The sequence below is a fragment of the Panthera leo genome, chromosome F2, assembly GCF_018350215.1.
Source record: "Panthera leo isolate Ple1 chromosome F2, P.leo_Ple1_pat1.1, whole genome shotgun sequence".
Lineage (NCBI taxonomy): Eukaryota > Metazoa > Chordata > Mammalia > Carnivora > Felidae > Panthera > Panthera leo.
This window is the reverse complement of record NC_056695.1, coordinates 40,507,090-40,521,762: the sequence shown is the minus strand read 5'-3', so window position 1 is coordinate 40,521,762 and position 14,673 is coordinate 40,507,090. Positions and strand designations below refer to the sequence as shown.

Here is a 14,673-nt window from a genome sequence, read left to right as displayed (position 1 = left end):
AAAGACTACTACTCATCATTGGTATATTGGGTTACTCATGCAGGTTTTATAGAAATGTAAACCAGTTAAAACTTTGTGGGCAGGAGTTTAAAAGCTTTGTGGACAGAAAGTATCAAAATTTAAAGGGTGTATGCTCTTTGAATCAGAAATACCACTCTGTTAATTTATCCCAAAAGAACAACTGGATCAGCAAAAAGCCGAATGTTTAATGATGCATTGAGATCTATACCTGCAAAAATAATGTTGATAACACCAAAAAGGACTGGTTAGACAAAGTAATATATATCCATAGCAAAAACTGTGAGGATACCAAAAGGATGATACACATCTGTTTCTTAGCAAATGTCTGTGATATATTAAATTTTAAAAAGAGATGCTACATATAGTGTGGTCCACTTAAATATAACTGTATAGGGGTAATGATATTACCTCCCTCATAAAGATGTTGTGAGGAGTAAGTGAGTGTATCCACATAAAATGCATAGAATATGTGACATAGTCAACACCTAAGAAATATTATCCTATCTCTTGTGTATATGTACATAGAAAAAAGTTGTAATGACATAAACCAAAATGCTAATTTATTATTTCTGAGTAGTAGGATTATTATACTTTCTTAATAGTTTCATGCAGAAAATTTATGGTTATTTTATATTTAGTTATAAGAAAAATAAAGCTATTAAAATTAAATTTAGAAGATGTTTCTTGTTCATGTCAGCTACTTTGCCACATACTGAATTCCTGTTCCTCTCTGTTCCAGGAGTGACCCCCTGTTTAAGATCCTTTCTGTAGGCCTGAAATTCCCTTGACATTCACCATGTAACTGATGATTTTTCCTATTATATGGGAAACAAATGGGATTGTGATTTTTCATCCACATTCTGTACTCTTAAGTTCCATACCAACTTTTCTCAAGCCAATTTTTTGCAAGATTCCTGTGAAGTCTTTATCTAAAAATTGTGCTACCTTGCTGATTAATTAATTGTGCTACTTTTGCTGCTACCAAAATTCAGATGGACTTGTCAGTTAAACCTACCTCCCACACAGTTGTACAGTAATCAGCAGTGCTCACTCATTTCTGCCCCCAGAGAGGTTAGAGGAGCCAGAAGTTCTGCCCCCATCTGAACCAGTAGCCTGATAAAAGGTAAGAATAAGAATGTTCTAGGTTTGTTTCTCCCAAAATTATGAGTGGCAGCAACGATTTTTACTTTTCCAAGAATTTCTATCATAAACAGAAATGTAAGACATGCTAAAATCAACATAGGGGGGCAGTAGTGTCACTCTTTTTGACTTGTGTTTGAAACTTCTGGGATTTGTGCATCCCTCTTTATCATAAAAGATCTCAAATAAGGTCTGACTTGGAAAAGAAACAAGTTGATAGTGATGAGGAAAGATGTATAAAATGGAGATTCAGAACCCTAACAGAGTTTAATTTTGACCTCTGGAACTCATTTCTGGAAGTTTGGTAGATTGTGGGGGGTCTGTATTTAAAGTGTAGGTTGTCACAGATGATATATATCTTGTATGTAGAAAATCTTAAGGAATCTACTAAACTATCAGCACTAATAAATGAATTCTGTAAGGTTGCAGGATACAGGATCAGTCTGCAAAAACTGATTATATTTGTGTGCATTTGCAATGAATAATCCAAAAATGAAATTAAGTAAACAATTCCATTTACAATAGCATGAAGGATTATAAAATACTTAGGAAAAATTGTGAGAAAAGAAACACAAAATGTATCCTCTGAACACTATAAAATGGTTAAAATAAACTAAGGAATACTTAAATAAATGGAAAAATATCCCTATGTTTATGGCCTGAAAAAATTAATTGTAAGATGGCAATACTCCCCAAATTGATTTACAGAGTTGATGCAATTCCTACCAGAATCCCACCTGACTTCTTTATAGAAACTGAGAAGCTGATTCTAAAATTCATACAGAATTACAACAGATCCAGAATAGCCAAAACAATCTTTGAAAAGAAGTAGAAGAACTTATACACCCTGATTTTAAAATTCATCATAAAGCAATGCTAATCAATGTAATGTGGTACTGGCATAGGACAGACCTATAGATCAATGAAAGGGAAAGTTCAGAAACAAAACCATGTCAACTGATTTTTACCAAGGGTTCCAAGGCTATTCAATGGAAAAGAATAGCTTCTTCAACAAATGGTGCTTGGGCAACTGGACAGTCACATGCAAAAAAGATGGAAGTTTAACTTTCAGCTCACACCATACATCAAAATTAATTCAAATGGATCAAAGACTTAAAAGAACTATGAAAACTATACAACTGTTAGAAGAAAACAGGGATAAATCTTCATGATCTCAGATTCGGCAATGGATTGTTAGATATGACACTAAAAACACAAGCAACAAAAGAAACATATATTGACTTCAAGCATAAAAACTTTTCTGCTTCAAGGAACACCATGAAGATAGTGAAAAGAACCCTAAGGATGAGAGAAAATAATTGCAAACCATAGATCTGAAAAGGGACTTGTATCCAGAATAGATAAAGAACTTTTACCACTCAATAATAAAAAGACAACCCAATGAAAATATGGGCAAAGGGTCTGAATAGACATTTCTTCAAGGAAGACATACCAATGGCCAATAAGCATTAGCAGGGAAATGCAACTCAAAACCACAATGACCTACCATTTCACACCCACTCGGATGGTTGTGATGAAAAAGTCTGATGAACAGCAAGTATTGGTGAGGATGCAAAAAAATTTGAACCTAATCTTGAAGCCCCTTTGGAAAACAGTCTGGAAGTTTCTCAGATGATTACAGATAAGGTTATACCATATGATGCAGCAATTCAATTAGATGTATACCTAATAAAAATGACAATTCATGTCCATACAAAAACTTGTATATGGATGTATCGTTAATCACAATAGCCAAAAGGTAGAAACCACCCAAGTGTCCGTTAATGGATGAACAGATAAACAAAATGTGGCAATACTCATATAATAGAATATTTGGCCATAAAAAGGAATGGACTATACTCATAGGATACATGTTATGACATGAGAGCATGTATATAGCTAATATACATATATGTATATATGTATAGTTAATAATGAAAACATTACGCGAAGTGAAAGAAGCCAGTTATAAAAACCATGTCATGATTCCAGTCACATGAACTGTCCAGAGTAGCCAAATCCATAGAAACGTGAGATAAGTGATGGTTGCTTAGGGCTGGGGTGGGGTGGGGTGGGGTGGGGTGGGAGGAGCAGTGAAGTACTAGGTCTTACTTTGAGGTGATAACAATGTTCTAAAATTGAGTGGTGATGATTACATATATCACAACACATTAAAAACTACTGAGTTGTACATTTTAAGTGGGTAAATTGTGTGGTGTATGAATTATATCTCAATTTTCTAAAAAGTAGGTTTCTTCCTGTCTAACACTTTTGTGACCACCAAGAGCCTTCCAAGGGCATGATACAGTAGGTAAAGAGAAAGCTTGGAAGCCCTTCTCTGTGCACCCTCCACTGTGCAGTCTCTGTCTATGTCATAATGCTTCAGAAAATCCCAGGTACTTGGAATTGCAGTTGGGAATTCTGCATTCACGGTCTCTGCCTGTTCTGTAACTGGTGGTCACTCGGAATTAAAAACACATGTAGAGGTAGTCTGCCCCTGAAGTGAGCCCAAAGATCAGAGGCACAGATTGCCATGTGTACAAGGAAATTTTGCAGGCATGAGGATCAGCGGGAGAGAGGAATCAGACTGCCATCACTGAAGAACCCCTTAGGTGGCAATGGAATCAAGTATACCTCACCAGTCTTCATTCTCATTGTTCAGGTTAAAGCTGTTTATTTTAATAATCTTCTTTCCTTTCTCCCTCAATTTATGAGATGATGTCAGTGACTAAAATGTTATATCCTGCCCACACTCTCCCACCTCAGTAAATGGAGTTTGTCTCCTCTATTAAATGAGATGGTCTTCATGAGCAGTAATCTACCATTACAAAGCAGAGTGCAAAGTGAATTGAGAGGCTTTAAAAAAGGGTTTGGTCTTCAGGACCAAACCAGAGACTTTTGAGCAGAGTTATCAGAAAAAAATCAAAGTTCTGAAATCCTTTAAAACTGTAATGGGGAGAAAAAGGTACAAATGAATGTTGTTTCGTGGACTGTAAAGAGGAATGATATAATTAAATGGCAGATAATTTTACTGATAAGAACGTAACTTTTGAAAGCAAGATGTTTTCTTTGTTAGTAGTTGTAAAATGACAAAAGTATTTTTCTTTAAAGCTTTTTTCTCAGAAAATTTGCAGCAAGCCAAAACACATCCTAGATTACTTGTTTTAAGGGACATAATATGGTCATAAGCAATCCTCCAAATCTTTCCAAATGCATATGAAAAAGTCACTGAAGACTTCTGAAGTCTATGATCTGAAAGATGTCGTATCTACTGGTATGTTGCAATAAGATAAGGCAATTCTTATGACACTGTATCATGGTGGATGCAAATTTATGTGGTTGGCTACTCTTGCTATTTTTTTATGTGATAATATCTAGTTACTAGAGAATGGAAAGCACAGATTTTTAAAATACATAATTGGTTTATAGTTTCAGATTTTTGGCTATGATACTTTGGGTAAATTACTTTCTATCTTTGCTTAAATTTTATACAATGTATGGATAACACCACCTCATTCTTATGAAGTTGCTATAAAGAGAATTCATATAAAGTGCCTGTAACAGCACTGGATGCACAAAAACATAAGAAATGTTAGTTTCCTTTGATTAAATAGAAATGGAATAAGTTGAATATCTGAGGAAATAGGAAAATATCATCTGATATATTTTTATTTATAGTACCTTTTTCATATAGACTATGGGCTAAAAAAAATCAGCATTAAAATTTTTCATACATTTAAATAAACAAAAAATAACATTAGAAAACATGTTTCAAACTTTAACAGTTACTTTATTACCTTTATATCCTTTATTTTCTGCTTTTCGAAATTGTCAATGGTTTCCTCCAGATGACGAGTTGTTCGGGTAGCATCCATTGTAGCTCTCTGCAATTCAGTCTCTGCCTACAAAAAGTATTCCCCAACCAAAGATATAAAACAGTTCAAGTTAGAATCCATTCAACTGAGTCTATTTGTAAATGTTACAATTGCCCTATTGGCTTTTTGGCGTAATACTGTAAACTGTTCAAGAATATATTTTACCACATAAAATAAAATGATCTATATAATAAGCATGTGCAGAATAAAGAACTTTAAATCTATTAAATGACGATTCCTGACCTCAAACAAAAGAAAACGTAACTCCTTCCCCTTTCTTCCTACAAAATCATTTTTTTCCCTATATCACCCTTGGACTGTTTACTGTAAAACAATTTTCTATATTTTCTACTCCTTTCATCTGTTTTACCATCTGTGCCATTTATCATTCTGTTCTTTTCTCATTATTTCCCCTTTAACCCTTTATTTTCCAAATAAGGATGGACTTGTGACTTAAGTATTTTAAATTTTCTAATTCTCCAAATGCATTAAATGTTTCTAATCCTGTAATATCCTAATCAGATATAGAAGAATGTACACTACAGATCTTTATTTCAGCATGGGGTGTATTTGTACATTCTTTTTATAAGCTAATCATATTACACTGTTACCATTTAGTTAATGCTTATTACAAAAAATATGTACCAGTAAGTAATAAATTAGATGGCAACTTTAACGCTTTACTTCAATATACTGTAATGACAAGTACTCATACAATCTAGATCTGTAGTGTATAATCAATATGGTGGCCAGTAGCCACATGTGGCTACTGTAAGATTTAATGATTAAAAAACTACTTCCTCATTTGGTCTAATTGCATTTCAAGAGCTCAACAGCCATATATTGCTAGTGGCTACAGTACTGTAAAGTGCAGAACATTTCTAATCTACTCATGTATTTCACTTAAAAAAGCATTTCTTACTTTAGAACTGTAGTTGCCCAAAAATATTTAAAAGATTTTATTACTAAGCAGTAGAGGTTTTAAAAAACATAGCTTAATTTTTGATTAAATTCTAATACAGTTTTGTTTCCTGTACTAGTAGTATATTTACTCAAAAGTATCAAATATCATCATTTAATAATCCATGGAAAAATGTGCATTTGTCATCAAAGTTAGTGACACGTACTATTTTGACATTTAGCCCTTGCTTTTTCAAGAAAATGTATAAATTGAAGTAAGTAAAAGAGTTTACTATAGGGATCCATCTCGACACACCACTTTATTACCCACCTGTGACTGAAATTTTTCATAAAGGAAAAAATACATTTCAAAGAGAACAATTTTTTTTAGTAAATTAGAATCATATGCTCATTGAGTTATATAAACTTGCAATCAGATTATACATTAATTATAATTTTATATTGATTATGTACTCTTACATTTAGAATAACTCACGGGGCACCTGGGTGGCTCAGTCGGTTAAGTGTCTGACTCTTGATTTCAGGTCAGGTCATGGTCTCACAGGTTTGTGGCTTCGAGCCCTGCAGCAGGCTCTGCATTGACAGTGCAGAGTCTGCTTGGGATTCTCTCTCTCTCTGCCCCTCCCCCACTTGCAGTGTCTCTCTCTCTCTCAAAAATAAGTAAACAAACTTAAAAAAAGAAGAATTTAGAATAATTCAAGTACATGATTTTAAGATGCTAAGAATTTAAAAATATAGTCATTATACGTATGTGTACATTTGCCATAAGGGTGTAAAGTTTTTTAAAAGCATACAAACTTTTAACTTTTTTTTTTAAGTTTACTTATTTATTGTGAAAGAGAGTGCAGACACATGTGCAGGAGAGGCAGAGAGAGAATCCCAAGCAGGCTCTGTGCTCACAGCAGTGAGCCCAATGCAGGGCTCAATCTCACAAACTGCAAGATCATGACCCCCAGCTGAAATCAAGAGCCTGAGGCTTAACCAACCAAGCCACCCAGGTGCCCTGGGCTTGCAATTTTTAAAAATATAACTGTATCACAGGAAATTCAAAAGTAAAATAGAGTTCCTTTGTAGATTAGTATGAAAAAATTTCTAACAGTTATTTGATGCATGTTAACCTTCTAATGAGAATATTCAGGAAAACTAATTTCTTAATAGTATTACATGAGACTCACGCAATTCTTTACTTGTGACACTTCCTTCTGATTATGTCTTTGCCCTCTCCAGTTACTGATAGTTTCAAATTAAAAAAATTTTTTTTGATTTGGACAGGTAAGTGGAATTGGCTAAACCAGGAAAAGAGTGGGGAAGCAGAGGCTACAGCTGGGACACCTGTGTTTTAATCTTCCCCCACCCTCTACCAACTAATATTCATTTCTGAAAGTCTCAGATCTTTTCACTCAGGCACAGTAACTCACACAAAGTTAACACAGCTATTTTTAACAAAAAAGACATAGGTTTCTTTTTCTTGTTTTTGTTTTGTTTTGTTTTTTCGGAAAATTCTTCAAAATCCTATAATGTATCAATTTGAGTAGGAAATGCTTTTTATTAAAACACTATGAGGGCGCCTGGGTGTCTCAGTCAGTTGAGCATCCGACTTCAGTTCAGGTCATGATTTCACAGCCTGTGAGTTCAAGCCCCCCGTCGGCCTCACTGCTGTCAGCACAGAGCAGGCTTCAGGTCTTCTGTCCCCTTTCTTTCTGTTCCTCCCCCTGCTCATGCTCTCTCAAAGATAAACATTACAAAAATAAAATAAAAAAATAAAATACTATGACACAACTCTGTGAGTTAGAGGTATCAGTATATTTAATGAAATTAGCCATGAGTGCAAAATGGCTTATAAAATGGTGAGCCAGACTGGCGTTTTTCAAACTGTGTCATAGGAAAGTTTTTCCAAAGCCACTCAGGGCCTTGCAGGATGAGCAAGCAGACAGAGCCCTGAGATTCTTCTTTATCCCACCCTCTTATATCAGAGCCACTCCATGTTTTTTACATAATGAACTTTAACATGCTTGCTGCTTTTGAATTATCAGATGAATTTTAAGGGTCCATCCTAATAAATATTCTATTATGCTATGATTGAATATTTTTATATTTATATTGAATACATTTGTAGATAGATTGTCCTTTATTTTCTAGTCTTAGGTTGTCAAAATCCACTCACTTTTCCAGTGAGCATAGCAGTTCACCTACAGCAGTAATCTATTCCATTGTTGCATTTATTTCCCCCAATGTGAACCTAGCGACCAGTTTCACCTACAGTATAAGACTGCCTCCTCCACAGCAGTGTTTACAACAGACCATCTAAGTCAGAAACATCTTTGTCTTAGAAATGTTCATTTCTGTGTTGAATCTCCACACTAATACCCCTGATTCAATCCTACCAACCACTCGGGATTCCAGATGTGATATTTTTCTGCCTTTATGTATTCTCCTCCAAACAAAACAAAACAACAAAATTTTGATCTCTCGCTTCTTAAAATCTGGATAACCTGGTCTCTCTGCCTTAGTCCCTAGCTGGCAGTCATAAATTTTCCACCATTCTCTGGTTTTTCTGACTTGCTTAAAATCCAGACTCTATACTCTAGTTGGTAAATCTTAATCCTCAACTAGATGTTTCTGTCCCAGCCCTATGGCTGCCCATTTTTGTTTATTACAAGGTTGGGCTTATGTACCTTTGGTCCAGAGGAAAGAGGACCGCGCAACTGGTGTAGCCCCAAATTATTGCTCCAGGGGTTCCCCTCAGGGATGGAGGTGTTATGGAACCTCAAATGCCCCCAATAGGGACACTCCTAATTGGCTGAGCTAGGGCAGTAAAAACCTTCAGGAAGCAGGAAGGAGACACAAGGAATGGGAAAAAGAGGCAGGGGGATAAATTAGTACTTTCTATACAATTGCACCTATTCCAATTGTTGGCAATTAGCCAGGCACTATTTTCTATCCTTTTATTTAGTCACGAACAAGGTACATTCTACCTTAAGTAACAGTCATTCTTAACAGAAGATCCTTGTCACAGTTGGTAGTCCTATCTAGATCCTTTTGTGTCCAGCTAAGGACCTCAATTGTATTCTAGAACCTCCTGAGGGTCTTTGGCTGGTAGTCATAATTGTGGTTTCACACTGTTGTTGTTTTTTAAAGGTGAAGGGGATTATACTGGGGAAAAATGACTTTTCCTTCCTTTTCAAAAGCAGGGCAGCTGATTTCTATAATGAGAACTTGTAAATGCATAGGTTTCTTTTCAACCTTTATATTCAAATTTTCTGCACATTTAAGAGTAGAAATGCATAATTTCCATATATATTTACTTTTGTACGGCATACCTTACAAAACATTTTTTTAAAGATCAAAAGTCAAAGGATACAATAACATGTCGATCAGATGGGTTTCGCTGTCGTGTTCTTTCTAACTGAGTTAACTGTTTAGCTTCTCGATTCCTTGCTGTTAATGTTGCTTTGAGGTCATCCTGAAAACAGGCATTTATGATTAATACAAATCTCTGATTTAAGAAGTAATATATACACACTCTGTTTTAAGAATGGGAAAACACTCCTTGTTTGGTCCAAGTATCATTACCACAGGAATTATTACTACTGCAGAATCAGTGTGTGTGAGTGTGCCTATGTATGTGTGCATTTCTTTAATATCCTCTAAAAATAATGATACAGGCAAGATAATTTTAATACGAACCTATAACCATTACATATAATGTTATATATAGAGAGAATTTTGACTGTGGTAGTAGTTACATGTGTATACACATTTGTCAAAACTCAATGAACACTTAAAACAGGAGAATTTTACTGCCTGTAAATTATACCTCAAAGTTGATTTAAAAAACACAACTTGGGATGTAACATGCAGTATGGAGACTATAGTTATTAACCCTGTATTGCATATTTTAAAGTTGCTTAAGAGTACATCTTAAAAAGCCTCATCGCAAGAAAAAAAGATTTCTAACTATGTATGATGATGGATGTTAACTAGACTTTTGTGATCATTTCACAACGTACACAGATACTAAATCACTGAAACTAATATGTATCAATAAAAAAATAGAGCTTTGTCTTAGTCACTTTTAGTCTACCTGTTATTGCCTACTTTAAAATAAAAAAATATAAACTTAATATAAACTTATATTCATTTAGTAAAATAAGTTCTGTCCATATATTCTTCATGACTATAAATATTAAATATTTTAAACTTTCTATAATAATGTTTTATGTTGCTATAGTTTACTTAGTAAACTCACTAAAAATATCTCACTATTCTCAAAGTTCTAAGAAATGATGCTTCATAAAATGTGTGAAAAGAACTGTGTAAATATTATGTTATACTTTTTATTAAGAGGACAATTATTGGAAATCTCATCCTCATTGCCACAATACCTAATAAATAGTAGGAAAAAATGAATTTACTTACTCGTTTCATTTTTACAATGGTTCCATAAGCTTTCAAAGGTTCAACTACTTTGGCTTCAAGTCTTTCAACCTATTGAAAATTATTATAAAATATAACTGAAAAGAAACACAGACATATCAAAATTTAAATTCGGAAATAAAACCTATGCTCTTTAACCTAAACATAATTACTACACAGAGTAATGTTTTAAGATGTCACAGTTTATCTTTATAAAAAAGCATCACCAGAAATTGATAAAACTCAGAATCGAAACTCAAATACAATAAAAACTATTAAGTTGCAGAGGAACAATAAAAGCAGAAAAGTACCTCGTATACAATATGGCAAGAAGGTGTCTCAGGTTTCTAAGAAGCTTATCTCCGCCACACAATCATCTCTCTATTACTTTTCTACCTCACAGTTGCTTTTGGGTAAGTCTCAAGACCTCTCAAATTTTAGTACTGCTATCATTATCAGTGTGTTTAGCACAGTGTTGGATATTCTACATATATTATCTCCAAAAGTAACAGTCCAACTTTCCAGATAAGAAAATATATTATCTCCAAAGTAATAGTCCAACTTTCCAGATAAGAAAATTGAAGCTGAAAGCTACAGCATATTGGAAAAATTTTAAATGACACAAATCCTCAAAAGCAGAAAAAGCTTACAGACCACTGCATTAGCTGCAATTCTTTTCTGGGAAGCCTTTTGTAAATTACTAAAGCTTGAAGAACAAGATAAATGGTCTCAGTGTTGCTGAACTGTCAAACTGCATGGTTGATTTTTTATTTAGAATTAAACTGTTTTTCTTGGGGCGCCTGGGTGGCTCAGTCAGTTGAGCAGCTGACTTTTTTTTTTTGGAGCAGCTGACTCTTGATTTCATCTCAGGTCATGATCCCAGGATCGTGGGATCTAGCCTCATGTTAGGCTCATTGCTGAGCATCTGAAGCCTACTTAGGATTCGCTCTCTCTCTCTCTCTCTCTCTCCCCCTCTGCCGCCTCCCTTGCTTACAATCTCCCTAAAATTAAAAAAAAATTGAACTGTTTTTCTTAAACATTACAGTTTTTATCTCATTTTGAGTAATTAATTAATAGTGCTAGTGGAAGGCACTGAAAAAGGTTTTATAAAATTTTTTTTTTTTTTTTTTTTTTTAACATTTATTTATTTTTGAGACAGAGAGAGCATGAACAGGGGAGGGTCAGAGAAAGAGGGAGACACAGAATCTGAAACAGGCTCCAGGCTCTGAGCTGTCAGCACAGAGCCCGATGTGGGGCTCAAACCCACAGACTGTGAGATCATCACCTGAGCTGAAGTCGGACGCTCAACCGACTGAGCCACCCAGGCGCCCCTGAAAAAGGTTTTATAAAGACATATATAGGGGTGCCTGGGTGGCTTAGTTGGTTAAACATCCAACTCTTGATCCCTGCTCAGGTCATGATCTCATGGTTCATGAGATGGTTCATGAGACTGAGCCCCAAGTCAGGCTCTGCGCTGACAGGGAGGAGCCTGCTTGGGATTCTATCTTTCCCTCTCTCTCTCTGCCCGCCCCCCCAGGTGCTTGTACATGCACACACACTTTCTCTCTCTCTCAAAATAAAATTTAAAAAAATCCAAAACTTTAAAGGCAAATATATATGTATAGTGTAAGAAAAATAACTCTTGGACAATAACATTTTATCAGGACAAGTAATACAAGATGACATTATTGTTCAAAATGAACATTATTTTTGGAGGAGGAAGAAGCCTTTTTTAAAAATGTTTATTTATTTATTTTGAGCAAAAAAGAGAGAGAGAGAGAGCACATAAGGAGGGGAGGGACAGAGAAAGAGGGAGACAGAATCAATCCCAAGCATGCTCTGTGCTGTCAGCACAGAGTCCAATGCAGGGCTCGATCTCACGAACTGTGAAATCATGACCTGAGCCGAAATCAAGAGTCAGAACTCTTGAAACTGACTGAGCCACCCAGGCGCCCCAGGAAGAAGGCTCTTTTTTGATGATGTATGTTTATATAGTCAGTAGTTTACATTTCATATTGGTTTTTCTATAAACAAAATGTATATGAATGCTTCACTTTAAAAGATTTTAGGAAAATGAAACAAACCAAGTTCTCATTGAGTATTTAAATATTAGGAATCCTAAAATCAAAACCATGAATACTCTGAATAGTTTAGTCTATACCATTTTGAATAATCCATGCACTGATTATGCAGTGCAAGGATTATCTTAAGTCTTTTTTCTGTTCTCCTTTTTGTTGCCTACCTTTTGTTCATGGTTCATTAGCACCTCCACCATTTGGGAAGCAGGGGAAATAAAAAAGGAGAACAAATGTAAATCAATTCACTTTGCTATTTGATAAATAGCATAGAGGTTTTCTAGAAAGGGACACTGAAATTACTGTCTTAACATGGGAATTCAGGGTTATCAGTGAGTGTAAATAAATAATTTTTGAACACTAAGTCCCCCGTTATGTTTAACTGAGAGTTGGGTGTTTATTATAGAAGACTGTCCTATGACAAGAACTCAACTTTTCCCAAAAAGTACCCCCAAATCTAATTACTACTCAAATTTCCGTTTGGATCGCAAATGTAGGTTCAAAGATCGTTATCTTTGTTTTTGTGAGTTTTTTTGATAATTGAAATTACTGGATTAGGCTTTTAAAAAGTACCAAAAGCACTGATGAGAAGAGTCCAAGAGAAGCAATGTGGCTCCTAACTTGGCAATTTTCTGACAGTAAACCTGTATTTTGAAACCTAAGATAAATATAAGTGAAAGTGCTTATGAGGTTTTAAAGGTAAAAATGGATTTTCATGAAGAAAACAATTACAACACCATCTTCTTCCCTCCTTTCCAAAGCAAAAGCAAAAAAACCAAAGCCACTCCACAAAGTCTCACTACTAGTTTATATCTATGATATAAATCAGCAAATCACTGCTGCTTTTTTTTTTTTTTTTTTAATCAATGAAATACCGGTCCACTTTGCAGAGCACTGAAGCAGCAAAGATCTCTTGTCCAATTATTACTTATTCACTCGTATCACCACTCTCAACATCTTCCATCTCCAGACATACTTTAAAATATACTTACGTGCACACAAGACACAAGTCATGCTCCTTTTCTTTCCCATGGGTACTATGTTTACTACCCCCTGTAAAGAGCCACCCCTTGGCCAAATGAAGTGGGGAAATTCAGGACTTCAGAACACCCTAAAGTTTAGTTTGAAAACGGTAAAATCACAAATCACAGGAAGCTTCCCTTTAACAGACTCACACAATGTTACATGAAATGTACGTTTATCATCAAGTGTGTGGTCGCCACTGCAGTTAGGTGGATTACAAGTGGAAGTCTTCACGGTTCCTTCATCCACTACTTCGGGGCTCATTCATAACAATGACGCTGTGACCTCACTCCATACCTCTGCTTGTCGATAATCCTGAAGTTTGGCAAACTCCTCGGCAAAGTTTTTCAGGCCCTGCTTTAAATTTGGGGTCTCTGTGCAGGCATACACGTTGATTTCATTCACCAGTAGGTCTGCTTTGTCTCGCAGTCTGGCAGTTTTCCGCACATAAGCAGCAAAGATTTGGCACAGCTCTCCGAAATGCTTCTCCACATTCGTGACAGCATCTTGCAGTTGTCTGGTTTGAGCGTCCCTAGAGAAAAAGATGACACAAAACGCAAATCATTCTCATCAGAGATGAAAAGGCTTCATCTCCGCGTTAATTTGATACGCAAACATTCCCGGGGCGTTTTGCGGCTTCGAAGGAGCAAACCATCAACGATCCCACCACCACCTCCCGAGGCGGGTTCCCCTCCTCTAGGTCCCCAGGCCGGGGCCTGGCCTCAACACCCCGACAGTGCGGGCGCACGGAGAGGCCAGGCTGTGGCCTGGCCGCGCCGCCGCGGGGTGGGGGCTGCTAGGGCTGCCGCTCGGCGCGGCGCGGCCTGGGCGCCCGGCTGCCTCCCAGGCGTCTGCACCGCCCGGGCAGTACCGGGCCCGGGGAGCGTGGTCCCAAGATCCACCCCCGGCCTCCGGGGCTCGCCGCGGCCCTGGGAAGTAGGCCCCAGATCGCAGCAGGGACGGCCCAGGGTCGAGACTCGGCACGGAGGCCCCGGAGAGAGAGGCTCCACTTCCCCCACCCGAGCCCTCGCGTGTGGAGGGGCCCTGGCCAGCCGAGGCCCCGGGGCTGTTACCGGTTTTCCAAGCTGCGCCTCAACATCTTGCCTTGCGCACGGCCGGGGACCCCGGGCTGGGCCCAACGACCTGGGCTCGGAGGCGCCCGAGCGTGCGGCGGGGCGCGAGCCGCCGCCTCCCGGAGCCTG

General features: G+C 36.9%; 2 protein-coding genes across 2 annotated transcripts in view; one reads left to right on the top strand and one right to left on the bottom strand.

The window, feature by feature from the left end:
- RBM12B (RNA binding motif protein 12B) overlaps window positions 1-2,283 on the top strand; it is a 26,092-nt gene extending 23,809 nt beyond the window's left edge. The window contains exons 3-4 of the transcript XR_006198494.1: window positions 761-1,144; window positions 1,870-2,283. The gene's annotated coding sequence lies outside the window, so the exon portion shown is untranslated. The remainder of the gene's footprint in view (window positions 1-760; window positions 1,145-1,869) is intronic.
- CIBAR1 (CBY1 interacting BAR domain containing 1) overlaps window positions 1-14,673 on the bottom strand; it is a 27,490-nt gene extending 12,817 nt beyond the window's left edge. The window contains exons 1-6 of the mRNA XM_042924195.1: window positions 14,545-14,673; window positions 13,769-14,003; window positions 10,377-10,445; window positions 9,319-9,420; window positions 6,268-6,273; window positions 4,959-5,063 (exon numbers count right to left, since the gene is read on the bottom strand). Of these exons, the coding sequence (XP_042780129.1) occupies window positions 4,959-5,063; window positions 6,268-6,273; window positions 9,319-9,420; window positions 10,377-10,445; window positions 13,769-14,003; window positions 14,545-14,570 (543 nt within the window). The 5' untranslated portion in view covers window positions 14,571-14,673. The remainder of the gene's footprint in view (window positions 1-4,958; window positions 5,064-6,267; window positions 6,274-9,318; window positions 9,421-10,376; window positions 10,446-13,768; window positions 14,004-14,544) is intronic.